We start from the raw sequence: 13,219 nt of genomic DNA, 5'->3' as shown, positions 1-13,219 counted from the left end.
CAGAGGTACTTGCTAGAGCCATTCTTATTACCACAACTCTGTGGAGTTTCAAGGTCCCTGCCAGCAAGCAAGCTGCAACATTCTTCTCAAAGACCACATTCAAATGCTCTGTACGTAGTCGGACCGCCTGCCTGAAAGAGTCAGAGTTTGCCCTGGCAGTACAGACCAGAACGCCAGCATTTTAAAACAGCACAACTTTTTTCCTGCTATGGCTGAAAACAAGCAAGCATGCAGTCAGCTTTGATCAACGTCATTTAAGTGTTTTGTAGCAGAACCTCTTAAAAGAGCTGCAATGTTTTGCAGCTGAAGCTGAGTCAGGAAGCCTCTCTTAGATGAGAGCGTTTGCTTGCCAGACCCGAATGCCTCTGGGATTTTTCCTTTTTTTTTTTTTTTTTCTATAATCTTACTTTTAGTCGTCTCAGTGACTGGCCATGTAGCTGCGTGTCTGGCCCCTTTTCTTCCTGGATCTCTTGGTTCTTTCCTCTAATGGTCTATTCTCTCTGCCTGCCAGCCCCATCTATCCTTTCTCCTGCCCTGCTGTTGGCCATTCTTCTTTATTAGACCCGTCAGGTGTGTTTGACAGGCACAGTGACAGGGCTTCACCGAGTTAAGCAGGTACAACATAAGAGATTACAATTCATCTTTGCATCATTAAACAAATATTCCATAGCATAAACAAATGTAAGACATTTTATTTTCTTTTTATTTTTTTTTTTTTAGACTTTTCATAAATCACTTTATTTTTCCCTCTTAGACTCTCCCAACTTATAAAAAATAGGAATCTATAGATATACATTGAGAATTATACACTTCAACACACCAGTCATCTCTGTTCTAAGAGCAACCACAGCGGTGCAGTTCCGGTCAAGGGCAGCAAGAGCCCCCTCAGCTCACACAACACGCTCCACAGGCTTGGCTTCAGTGACATGGTGCAGAAGTACAGACACTGACACGCTGGCTAGAAGCATCAGGAACAGCAAGGGGCGGCAGCTCCTTAGACCCTGCGACTGGATTCCAACTGACTGGGCCAGGACCTGCCAACTACAGCACAAGCTCTCAGAATCCACACAGCCCGGTCTTCTTGTTCTGACCCCAAAGTTCTGAGTCACCATCAAAATACTCCTGCTTGGACCAGAGCCAAAAAGGCTCATTTTTCTCACCACCTCTTGTTCTTTCTTCAATTCCAGACACAGAGCTTTTTGTTTGTTTTGTTTTGTTTTTTTTTCCTCCAGGCAAAGAGACCAAAGGTTCTAGAGAGCAGCAAGGAAGGAAGGTTGATCCCCCCCACCCCCGCCAAGTTACTGGAAGCCAGGCATAGTGGTTCACAGCACGTGGCAGGAGGATCACTGAGCCTGGAATACAGAGTGAGCTCCTGTCTCAAAAACACGTGGCACAGGGTAAGAGAGTGAGAAAGACGAGGAGGAAGAAAAGCAGCAGCCAAGGTGGAGTACAGAGAGAAAAATTATATGTGGGCTCAGCACTCCAATCCAAGGACAACTTATCCACTTTATGTCAATTTCCATGTGCCCCTGCCACTCTTCCTTGGATTTGGTTTTTCAATCCCTCTTTTCAAAACGAGCCAAAGATATCAGCTTTCCCAGTATCTTCCTTGAGTATCATGTTGCACGATTAGTGGGAAAGTGAGGGATGGTGTCTTCTCTCCAGGGAGGTGGGAGTGGGCGGATTCAGACTTGCTTCTTGACAGGCACATGGACTCAGCAGGACCTTCAACCCACTCTCTCCAGTGAGTGGGAATGTGGCTTTCCACCATTAGCTGGATTTCTCAGCTAAGCCTAGCCCTCAAAACAAGTCCCACCCCCAGCTGCTAAGCTCTCTCCCTGGTGCTTAACATCCATGGCTCCTCTATCAAGTCCTGGGAGAACCAACTCAATCCTTCCCAAAAGGGTGCTCCGAGGTACACGTTCCAGGTGGGATGGCCCCACTGTGGTCAGCTTTAATCAAATGCTGGTCAGAGATTCAAGGCTACTCTGATGGTCACTGTCATTATCTCTATTAACCCATGTACTTCTAGCTCCTGCCAGCCCCAGATCAGAGTTGCAGCATGGGTCTGTTTCCAACATGATGAGGGATACAAAGTCACTGTCTACCGGCTCAGCAGGGATCTGGGCCCGGGTGTAGAGAAGTGAGAATGAGATTCTGGGCTGTAAATCAGTGCCATGATTCTTGTGGATCAGCGAGGGAGATCCAGGTGGTCTGGAAGATACACTTGGCAATCTTCCCGGCAGGGCACAGAGCAGGGGACCCTTTCCTTCCTAACAATTTCCCTGGCCCTCTAGGTTTCAAAGGAATCAAGTCCTGTGATGAATTAATGAAGTCACCAGCAGACTCCGGCCTGTTTGCAAACAGGGTGGCCTTCATAGAAGGCTACTGCTAAAAAGACACAGCCCAGGCAAGGCCAAAAGGGCGCCACTTTCTTCTTCCCTCTGATCTCAGGCCCCAGGAAAGCGGTATCCTCTCACTTACAGGGCAGCTTCCTTCTCAGCTCACGAGAGGGACTTCTTCCTGCGGATCTTGGGTTTCTTCACAGGGCGCAGATACGGGTTATCGATGATGCTCTCCTCCCCATTCCGGCTGCCAGACAAGGAGGAGTTCTGCTGCAGGACAGAAGCGTTTTCCTTCTCAGCTCCGGGGCCATCCGTGCTGATATGAAGAGCGATGTTCTCTGTGTCTGTCTGCTCATCCTGTTCCGAGGAGTCTGTCTCTTCCATCTGCTGGATCTCCAGCTCAGAGGGAAGCAAGGCTGTGAGGTAGGGGATGGTGAAAGGTCTGGCAGCAATCAAGGGGAAAGTGCTGACGTCATCCTTGAAAAGACTCTGGGTCTCGCCCGTCTTGGCCATGAACCGGGTGAGGGCTCGCTCCACGTCTCGCCTCTGAGATGCAGCCTTCTCTCGCAGGACCTGGTAGTCAGACACCGGTTCACGGTATGTTGGAGTTTTGATGTAGGTGTGGGGATCCGGAAACTCAGGAAAATGGCTGGGGATGTGTGGTGGGTGGGGTCGGTTTTGCCCTGCAGTGAGGGCCTTGGGTGTCACTGGCTGATTGGTCACCGGAGGTGCAGTGATGACCATCCTCTGAGACCGTTTTGCATAAGCAGGAAGAGTGTCCACATTGAACCCCATTTCAACCAGTGTGACCACGATATCCGACAGTGTGGGCTGAGTCCTGGCTGTGTGCTCGCAGTAAGACTTGGCACTCCTCCCGATTTCTGAGATGTAGCTCTGCAGCATCTCTGTCAGTGTTTCCACAGATGCTTTCTCGGCGCTCTCAAATCCTGCCTCAGTCAGCAAGGAGCTCACAACCACTTGCAGAGTCCTCCTCCGAGCCAGGTGGTAGTTATCAGCAGGGTTAGTGGACTGCTTACTTCCTGGTCTCGTTCCAGAGCCACCAGGCCCGGCCGCCGCATCGGCCATCTTGCTCTCACGTAGTGCCTGTAAGACATTTTAAATTAATATTCCATAACAGACCACTGGGGGCAGTGACCTTTAGCAGGGTGAAACAAATTTGATACCCAGTGCTTCTCTGGTTGGGTCACCATCTTTCTGTTGAAGTCAGAGGTTCCCATGAGCCTTCTTCAGTTCTGAAAGCTTGCCAGGTCACTGGCAGCCATGACCACAAATGCTAAGTGAAGGGGAAGCCTAGCCCAAAACCTTGTTTTGTAAGGCGTGTCCCCCTTGGTTTAAAGGCGTGTCCCCCTTGGTCTAAAGGCGTGTCCCTCTTAGGCGTGTCCCTCTTAGGCGTGTCCCCCTTAGGCTAATATTGACTTATAAAATCTTGCGGGCCTGCGGCCTGCCTGCTCTTTGTTTTCCTGCCCTCCTCGCTGGAACCTTGGATTTGTAAGTTCCCTTTCCTTTCCTTTATTAAAACTGACTTATATATATATATTAAAGCTTGTCTGGTGAATCATAACTGCCGATCAACCACGCACCTTCATTTGGCGTCCAACTAGGGCATTTGGGAGCCTTCAGCTCCAGTTCCCACACTGCGTGGCAGGGATTCGGCCTTGGGCTCTTGATTGCTTCAGAGCAGTTTCCCAGACTAGCCTGTCCCAGCCCCGCTTGTAAGGAGCAAAGGACGTGTGTGTGTGTGCGCGGGTGACTCAGTCCGAGCTCGCTAACCCCTCAGGCAGCACCAGTCCCGGCTGAGTTCGGCCTGGGCCCTGACCTGCCGGAGACTAGCGGTTACTGCCGGAGTCCCAACATTCGAGCTCCGCTGGTACTGCAGACTCGGTTTGGCCGAGCGGTTATTGCCCTAGCGACCTACTGGCAGGGAACTGTCATTTCAGGTAAAATTTCTTTTGATTAAAAAAAAAAAAAAAAAATGTCTGACCATATCACCGTTGAAAGCTTCTGCAATCTATTTAATTATACTATGGTAGAAATATTACAGGATACATATGATATTCCCATAACTTGGATGTTTATAGGGCTTGCAATTTTTCTCGTATTTGGTTTCTCCCTTACATGGTTTGAAAATAGAAAAATGATAAAGTCCTTACAGAATGAAACCAGGATTCTTAGGACAGAGGTTGAATGCTTAAGAAAGGGCACAACTGTTTTGAGTGACAACTTTAAGTCGGTCGAGGTATTTGCAAAAACAATTCAGACTGACACCAAGAAAGAGTTTGAAGGTATCAAGGAAGGGAATAGGGCTTTGTCTGATATGACTCGGTCAAATGAGCAAAATTTAGAAAAACTACAGTCTGATATTAAGGAGAGACTCATTGCTGCGGAGGAGAGAACAGCTGATTTGGATCGTAAACTTCAGTCCCTGTCTGAAACATTATCAGAGAGAATTAAAACTGCTGAATGTGAAAATCGGATTTTGTCTAAAGGATATGACAGATTGGCTGACAGATTGTCAATACAAGAAGGCACAATTCATGCCATGAAAATTCTATCCAAGGATGAGATACTAACTCTACTGGACAAACTTCATGTTTTGGAATCCTCCATGAAGGCCTTGGAGCATAATTCTGGACAGGAGATCCAGGCCTTACAGAAGGCAATAGTAAGCAGATTAGAAAAGATTGAGGAAATTATAGAACAGGAGCAAACGGTACAAAGGCGAAATTTAACTCCGTCAATGAGTAAAACTCTCCGGGATAATTTCCATAAAGTTCTACCTGCCTTTCCAATAGTAACGTCAGAAAAGGTGACTGGTTCCAAAAACCCTAAAGTCATCAAGGAATATACATGGGAACCCGTCCGTATGAATGATCTCAAAGAAATTAAACAAGCTATTATGAACTTTGGGCTACATTCGTCCTTTGTTAGAGAGATGCTCAAAACTTGGTCTATAAGCAATAAGGCAACGCCCCATGATTGGGTACAATTAGTATCAGCTGTTCTAGAGAGTGGGTCACAATTAAATTGGAAATGCATGTTCAGACAAGAGGCTAAACTTTTAGAACAGCAGGAAAGAGCAAAGGGAATTGAGATCTCCCTAGATCAAATTCTAGGTGAAGGACTTTTCTCCGATCCTCTGGAACAAGCGAATTATGATGAACACACCTTATCCATATGTACTACAGCAGCTTTAAAGGCTTGGGACAGGGTTCAAGACCCAGGACAGAGACTGGAATCATATATCAGAGTTAAACAGGGTCAGAGAGAACCCTTTAGTGATTTTTTACAAAGGCTAACTAAAGCTGTACAGATAGGGATATCTGACCCAGAAGCAAGACGTATAATAATTGAATCTTTGGCTTATGAGAATGCCAATGTGGAGTGTAAAAGGATCCTGGGGCCTTTAAAGATGAGATCAGCGCCCTTGGACGAATGGGTCTTACATACAATGAATGTTGAATCATTTGACTATGGCACTGAAGCATGGGTCGAAGAAGCAATTTCTAATGCAAAAAGGAGGCATCAAGTTACCAAATGTTTTAATTGTGGCAAGATGGGACATATTAAAAGGAATTGCAGACAACGGATTTTCAGAAATAATAATAATAATAATAACAACAACAATAATAATAATAATAACAATAATAATAATAATGCCTCTTCTAGAAATAACAGACGTAGGAGGACTCAGCCTTCAGGTACATGTAGGAGATGTGGAAAAGGCAGACACTGGACAAATGAGTGCAGGTCAACAAGAGATAGACAAGGCAACCTGTTGCCACTGGGAAATTCAATGGGGGGCCTCTCGCAGGCCCCCATGGCGAATGTGGTCCAGTCATTTCCAGTTACTGCCGAGAACATGCCTCGTCAAGAAAATTAGAAAGCCCCATGCCTGCTGTTAAAAGCAAAAATGGCCTGAAAGATGAGTTACGTGTATTTTGGCAGACTTGTATAAATGAACAAAGACCAAAGTTAAGAGTGTGTGTAAATGGCATTTTTATTACTGGCCTACTGGACACAGGTGCGGATGTAAGTATCATTACTCCAGAATCTTGGCATCCGTATTGGCCTCTTCAGGATGTAAATGTTCAGTTCCTGGGAATTGGAACCCTATCTCAAGTAAGGCAGAGCACGAGATGGGTTGAATGCATAGGGCCAGAAGGACAAATAGGAAAATTAAGGCCATATGTAGCCAATATGGCAGTGAATTTATGGGGCCGTGACCTGTTGCAGCAATGGAATACCCAAATTAACATTCCTGCTGCTTCTAGAGCCTCTATCACCGAGGGAAATATTAAAAGATATTACAGAAGGCGGAAACCGGCTGTTCGGGCTGTACAAGAATGCAAAGCAATTGATGGCCCTTCAGAGATACGAACAGCACTGCCTCTAAAATGGTTGACTGAGAAACCAATATGGACAAAGCAATGGCCATTAGCTGAGGAAAAGTTGCAGGCTTTAGAACAGCTGGTACAAGAGCAATTAGATGCTCGACATATAGAAGAATCTACCAGCCCTTGGAATTCTCCTGTATTTGTTGTTAAGAAAAAATCTGGTAAGTGGAGAATGGTGACAGATCTCAGGGCTATCAATAAGGTTATTCAACCTATGGGCTCTCTGCAATCTGGAATTCCTCTGCCATCTTTATTACCAAAAGGATGGCCTCTCATAGTAATTGATTTAAAGGATTGTTTCTTCACTATACCTTTACAAGAAAAAGACAGAGAAAAGTTTGCCTTCACAGTGCCTACTTATAATAACTCTCAACCTACAAGGAGATACCAGTGGACCGTCCTCCCACAGGGCATGTTGAACTCTCCCACCCTGTGCCAATATTTTGTAAATCAACCATTGCAAATAATACGCAAGCAATTTCCCAAGTCTATAATTTATCATTACATGGATGATATTCTGTTATCTGATTCAAACATGGCTACTTTAGAAAGACTGTTTGAAGAAGTAAAAATACTTTTACCTAAATGGGGATTGCAGATTGCTCCTGAAAAAATTCAGAGAGGAGATTCTGTTAATTATCTAGGTTATAAAATAGGTTTACAAAAAATTAAGACACAAAAAGCACAAATTAGGAGAGATCGGTTACGGACTCTCAATGACTTTCAAAGGTTGTTAGGAGACATTTCCAGCTTACGACCAGCTGTTGGCATAACACCTGATATGATAATTCATTTAAATAAAACCTTGGATGGTGAAAAAGACTTAAACAGTCCCAGAGAATTAACAGCTGAAGCAGAAAAGGAGCTGAGAATGATTGAAGAGAAATTACAAGAGACACATGTGGACAGGGTGAATCCAGAGCTCAGTTGTATTCTAGTCATATTGCCTTCCAAAATTTCTCCTACAGGAATTTTAATGCAGAGAGATGATATTATCTTAGAGTGGATCTTTTTACCACATAAACCAAGTAAGAAAATAAAAACTTATGTGGAAAAAGTCTCTGAATTAATTATAAAAGGCAAATTGAGACTTCGTCAACTAGCAGGCATAGACCCAGCAGAAATTATAGTTCCTTTCACTGCTGATGAACTAAAAAAATTGTGGGAAGATAACGAACCATGGCAAAGAGCTTGCGCTAATTTTTTGGGAGAAATCAATAACAACTATCCGAAAAGCAAGAGGCTTAACTTTATAAAGAGAACTTCTTGGATTCTCCCCCGAATCATCCGTGATGCTCCAATAACTGGAGCACGTACATTTTATACTGATGCTAATAAATCAGGGAAAGCAGGTTACAAATCAGAAGATTTGAGTAAGGTGGAACAAAGCCCTTATGATTCTGTCCAGAAGGCAGAATTATATGCCATTCTTATGGTGGTAAGGGATTTTAAAGAACCGCTTAATATAGTTACTGATTCACAATATGCAGAAAGAGTAATCTTACATATTGAAACTGCTGAATTTATACCTGATGATACAGAACTAACCTCATTGTTTATCCAGGTACAAGACATGATCAGGAACAGGCTTTGCCCTATGTATATAACACACATCAGATCCCATACGGATCTGCCAGGTCCTCTAGCAAAAGGTAATGCAGAAATTGATCAATTGTTGATTGGTAGTGTGCTGCAGGCCTCTGAATTTCATAAAAAACATCATGTCAATAGCAAAGGCTTGAAGAAAGAGTTTTCTATTACATGGCAACAAGCTAAGGAAATTGTAAAGAAATGCCCTACTTGCTCTTTTTATAACCAAACACCACTGCCTGCAGGGGCTAATCCAAAGGGCACTCAAAGGAATGAAATCTGGCAGATGGATGTGTTTCACTTTGCAGAATTTGGCAAATTAAAATATGTACACCACACCATTGACACTTATTCAGGTTTTCAATGGGCAACTGCTTTAAGCTCAGAAAAAGCTGATTCAGTAATCACTCATTTATTAGAAGTTATGGCCATCATGGGTATACCTACACAAATAAAGACGGATAATGGTCCAGCTTATGTCTCTAGGAAAATGAAACAGTTTTTTGCTTATTACAATATTAAGCATGTTACAGGTATACCATACAATCCTACAGGTCAAGCAGTCATAGAAAGATCAAATAGAACTATAAAGGATATGTTAACAAACAGAAAGGGGTGGAAAATACCCCTAGAAATAGGTTACATAGTGCTTTATTAACCTTGAATTTTCTCAACGCTAATGAGAAGGGGACAACGGCTGCAGAAAGACATTGGATAATGGAAAAGTCTGCTGAATTAAATCAACCAGTTTATTTCAAGGATGTGCTGACCTCGCAATGGAAGCCAGGAGATGTGCTGCGTTGGGGAAGGGGTTTTGCTCTTGTCTCCACAGGAGAGGAAAAATTGTGGATACCGTCAAAATTAATAAAGGTTCGGTTTGAAGAGAAGAAGCCCCTTGGAAAAGAAAAATAATTCATTCACAAGGATGATGATCATACTGATGGTAAGAAAAGCATATAGGTTGGGGGCACTTATCTCCACAGGAAACCACTCATCTTCAAAGAACTTAAGGGACCCTGGATATTTAAATACTGATTCATGGACACTAGTTACAACCTAATATGGATCAACACAGAACCCGAATATGTTTAGTAAGTATAAAACATTTTTTTACATATATACTGTGCCTTTATTTATATGTATATAGAGCTGGTTTTGGAGTTGGACTATGGCTCAGTCCTTCTTCAATTCCAAGCCTGTTTATAAGAGATATCTCAGAGTTTCTGTCTCAGGTCAGGAGCCATGAAATGGGACAGAATAATAATAGTAATAATAATAATAATAATGATAATGATGATGATGATGATGATGATGATACTTGATAAACTTTCTTTGCCTTTCCTCATATCTGTGTCTGTCTTTATTATACCTTCCATCGAATATATATGTCTGTATATGTCTTTGTAGATAATGTTTACCTTTCCTGTAACAAACAACAAATTTTCCTTCAGTAATCTTTGAAGTTTCCAGGATGAAGATGGGGCCCCACAACATCAATTTCACCTGGTTACTATGACGTCATGTTTTTTAATAGCGCTAAAATTAGATCTTTTTTTGGTTTTTTTTTTTTTTTTTTGGTACCAACTACACAAGACAGTTTCAAATGGTGTACAATTTTGACAACACTCTGGCCGGACCTCCTCAAAACACTCAGAGGCTAGTTACAATTTCCTCGACCAAATGTTATTCTGGGAATTTTACCATCATTTGCTTTCATGGAACCCCCTGAGAAGAACGTCGCCCCCATGTCAGCTAGAAGCAATCTTAGAGGACGACGCCCCCTCTCCCAACAGAGTTTGCCCTCTGGTTTAGGGACATCATTTAGTAGATGGTATAGGGTTGAGGGGATGGGGGAGGTATTATATGGACTCAGGGGTGTTTATGAAAAAAAAAAGGGGGGGGGAATTACCTGGTTTGATGGGATGATTGGTATTTGTGAATTATTGTTATTAGAAAATTGCATTGGTGTTGATTCTTGTATATTGAACATTGTATATGAGTATGCTTCTACCTCTATTGTATGAGAGTATGCTTCTACCTCTGTTTAAAACAATTGTTATATTGAGATATTTATCATATTGCAATGTACCTTTCTACCTCTGATATTATTTGTATAATGACATTGTTTACGTTTGGGGATATTGTCCTCATTTATTGCACAGTTGTTTTTCAGGTTTTTTAGATACATAGAAATTATATTTAGTATAGATAGTATAATCTTCGACCTCTTTGAAGAGCTGTAGAACATGGCCTTTAATCTAACCTAGAGTTTGGTACTTATGAGACACAATCACTCCTGGCAACACCACTCTACTCCCGAGAGAATGTTGAGCACCAAAGACACTCCACTGGGAGCTTGTCTTCTTCTTGGCAGAAGTGGCCTTTAGGCAAAGAAAAAGTCCATACCTCGACCACTGACAGAGTTTCAGAGTATCCGTAAATGGATAAAAACAGGATTGTCTTATCTTGCCAAGACAGGGTTGGACAGTTCTACAAAAAGTTCCTTGCCTTTGAAAAATGTTATGTCAGTTGTGTTAGGCTTTAGCCAAAGTTGGTTGCCTCAACATTGCAAAATGAAACTTTGGGTGACTGCCCAGGTAGTTAGTTGTCTCTGTCATTTGTTGCACATTTTGGAAGTTTCTTGTTTGTACTTCCTGGTTGCTTAAGTAATATTACTTCCCCTCTCAGATCTTTGATGGGGTTGAAGATTAGATAATTGTAGTTACCCTCTACATTATTTAGACTCCTTGAAATAGAATGCTTAGTAAAACTTTTGTTATATGCTTCTTCTTAATATTGTTTGTAATTTTATATTTATTATTTGTTCCTATTGAATATAGTTGTATTTGGTTTGGTTCTGTCTTATTTAGACAAAAGGGGGAGATGAAGGGGAAGCCTAGCCCAAAACCTTGTTTTGTAAGGCGTGTCCCCCTTGGTCTAAAGGCGTGTCCCTCTTAGGCGTGTCCCTCTTAGGCGTGTCCCCCTTAGGCTAATATTGACTTATAAAATCTTGCGGGCCTGCGGCCTGCTTTCTCTTTGTTTTCCTGCCCTCCTCGCTGGAACCTTGGATTTGTAAGTTCCCTTTCCTTTCCTTTATTAAAACTGAATTATATATAAGCTTGTCTGGTGAATCATAACTGCCGATCAACCACGCACCTTCATTTGGAACATTTTTTCTTTCAAACTATTGAGAGTTTCTGTAACTATCATCTTAAAGTTGCATATTTATTTATATAACATCAGTGGTCTTATAGTGTTGGAGGATTTTGTGGAGTTCTGTTTGTTTTCTTTCAGACAGTTCACAAAATAACTATGCAACAAGGTTAAATCAACATCATTGTGTCTTTGCCCTTAATAATATTTTTATATGAAGACCCTTTATAAAAGGACCATCTAAAATAAGAATTGTCTCAGAGCCTGGGACTCTTGCACCAAGCCAGGTAGCCTCTCTATACTCACCTGTTTGCAATAACCAATTATTCTAGTGCATTAGTGTGGATTTCTTTAATGTGAATAATCAACTGTATTGATCCATTTCCTCAAGTGATGTTTCCTTAGAGGATGACACATCCCATCTGAATTTGTGCTGAGCTAAGAATCAATAATGCTTGTAATGTCCAAGAACTCCTAGCACTATAGAGGGCAGAAAGGGAACCAATGCTGTATTTGTATAAACTATCTTGGGATGTATTACATCACACTGTGGCCACTATATGCCATCACTTACTTCATTTCTGTTGTTATTTAACTAAGCAGGGAAATAAATACCTTCTGTATGCACAGCACATTGCAATGTGTTTGTAAAAAGGAACACTGGGACACAAGACGAGGAATGTGGGTCGATTTGCCAGTGTTCAATTGGCCATTCTTTAGCAAGCCACCTTTTTCTCTGTGCTCCTACAGATCCATAGATGCTACTAATATTATCCTTTGACTTTGTCCAAGTTCAGGCTGATGCCCTTTGACATCCTTTGTCATGAAGTCATCCTTCATCCTTCCACAGAGTATCATTTACATGCAGGACCTATTACCTACAGCAGAAAGTTTAACATAGTGGTGAAAACAAGCAGAATTTATCTATGTCCCAATACAAGTATCCCAGTGGTGAGTAGCAGAGGACCAGAGTGAACCTTCAGGGATGCTAAAAGGGCTGCAGGCTCCATCTCTCCCAAGCTCTGACATCCCACTATATGGGCTTTCTTTGTTCTACTTAGTACCTCATAGCCACAAGGTGTCTTGTGTATTCGCTGTGCACAGAATATCAGCATTACAAACAGAAATGAAAGGGAAGAGCAAAAGGACACATGGTATTCTTAAGACTGCTCTTTCATTCACAAATAGGTGCATTTTAGGCTATCTAGATGCAATAACCACTAAAATCCCAAAAAAGTACTCACCCAGTTTTGACTGCAAGAAACGTTGGGGAAGAAAACATTTGGCTGACCAGCTTGTGCAAGAGAAGGCAAAGTATAATGAGGTTGGGATGGGTGACGTGGCAATTCGTCTCTGACCTGAGCCTTGAATATGTTCAGAAAGCAGGTTGATGGACATCAACAGCTGAGATCCTGGGAATTAGATTTATTTCTTTTCCCCCATCTGGGGCCAGGGTGGGGCAGAGGTAAGCAAGTGTTGCAAACACAAAACACTAAGTAAAGGTGGGAAGTGCGAAGTGCAGTTACTGGCAGACAAGTTAGGAAGGTCAAGTGGGGCTGAGAATAGAACTGGCTAAACTCACACTTAATAACTGAATCAGGAGACAGTGCCTTTCTTGTTTCTTCAGGCTACTATAACACAGAAGCCATAGACAGTAACTTATTTAAAAAAAATAAAAACAGTAATTGGTTTGCCATGGATCTAGAGGTTAGAAAG

At 42.4% G+C, this 13,219-nt stretch overlaps 1 protein-coding gene across 6 annotated transcripts in view; it reads right to left on the bottom strand.

Annotated features, from left to right (window-relative positions):
* Positions 1-722: 722 nt before the first annotated feature.
* LOC119822820 (transcription initiation factor TFIID subunit 8) overlaps positions 723-13,219 on the bottom strand; it is a 121,075-nt gene continuing 108,578 nt past the window's right edge. For 4 of the 6 annotated variants that reach the window (XM_038342399.2, XM_038342402.2, XM_038342400.2 and 1 more), the window contains one exon: positions 723-3,449. In XM_038342399.2, the coding sequence (XP_038198327.1) occupies positions 2,505-3,431 (927 nt within the window). In that variant the 5' untranslated portion in view covers positions 3,432-3,449 and the 3' untranslated portion in view covers positions 723-2,504. The remainder of the gene's footprint in view (positions 3,450-13,219) is intronic. The other 2 variants (XM_038342404.2, XM_038342405.2) reach the window with 2 other exon arrangements.

The sequence above is a fragment of the Arvicola amphibius genome, chromosome 9, assembly GCF_903992535.2.
Source record: "Arvicola amphibius chromosome 9, mArvAmp1.2, whole genome shotgun sequence".
Taxonomy (NCBI): Eukaryota; Metazoa; Chordata; class Mammalia; order Rodentia; family Cricetidae; genus Arvicola; species Arvicola amphibius.
Note: the sequence above shows the minus strand (reverse complement) of the source record. Positions and strands in the feature narration are given on the sequence as shown.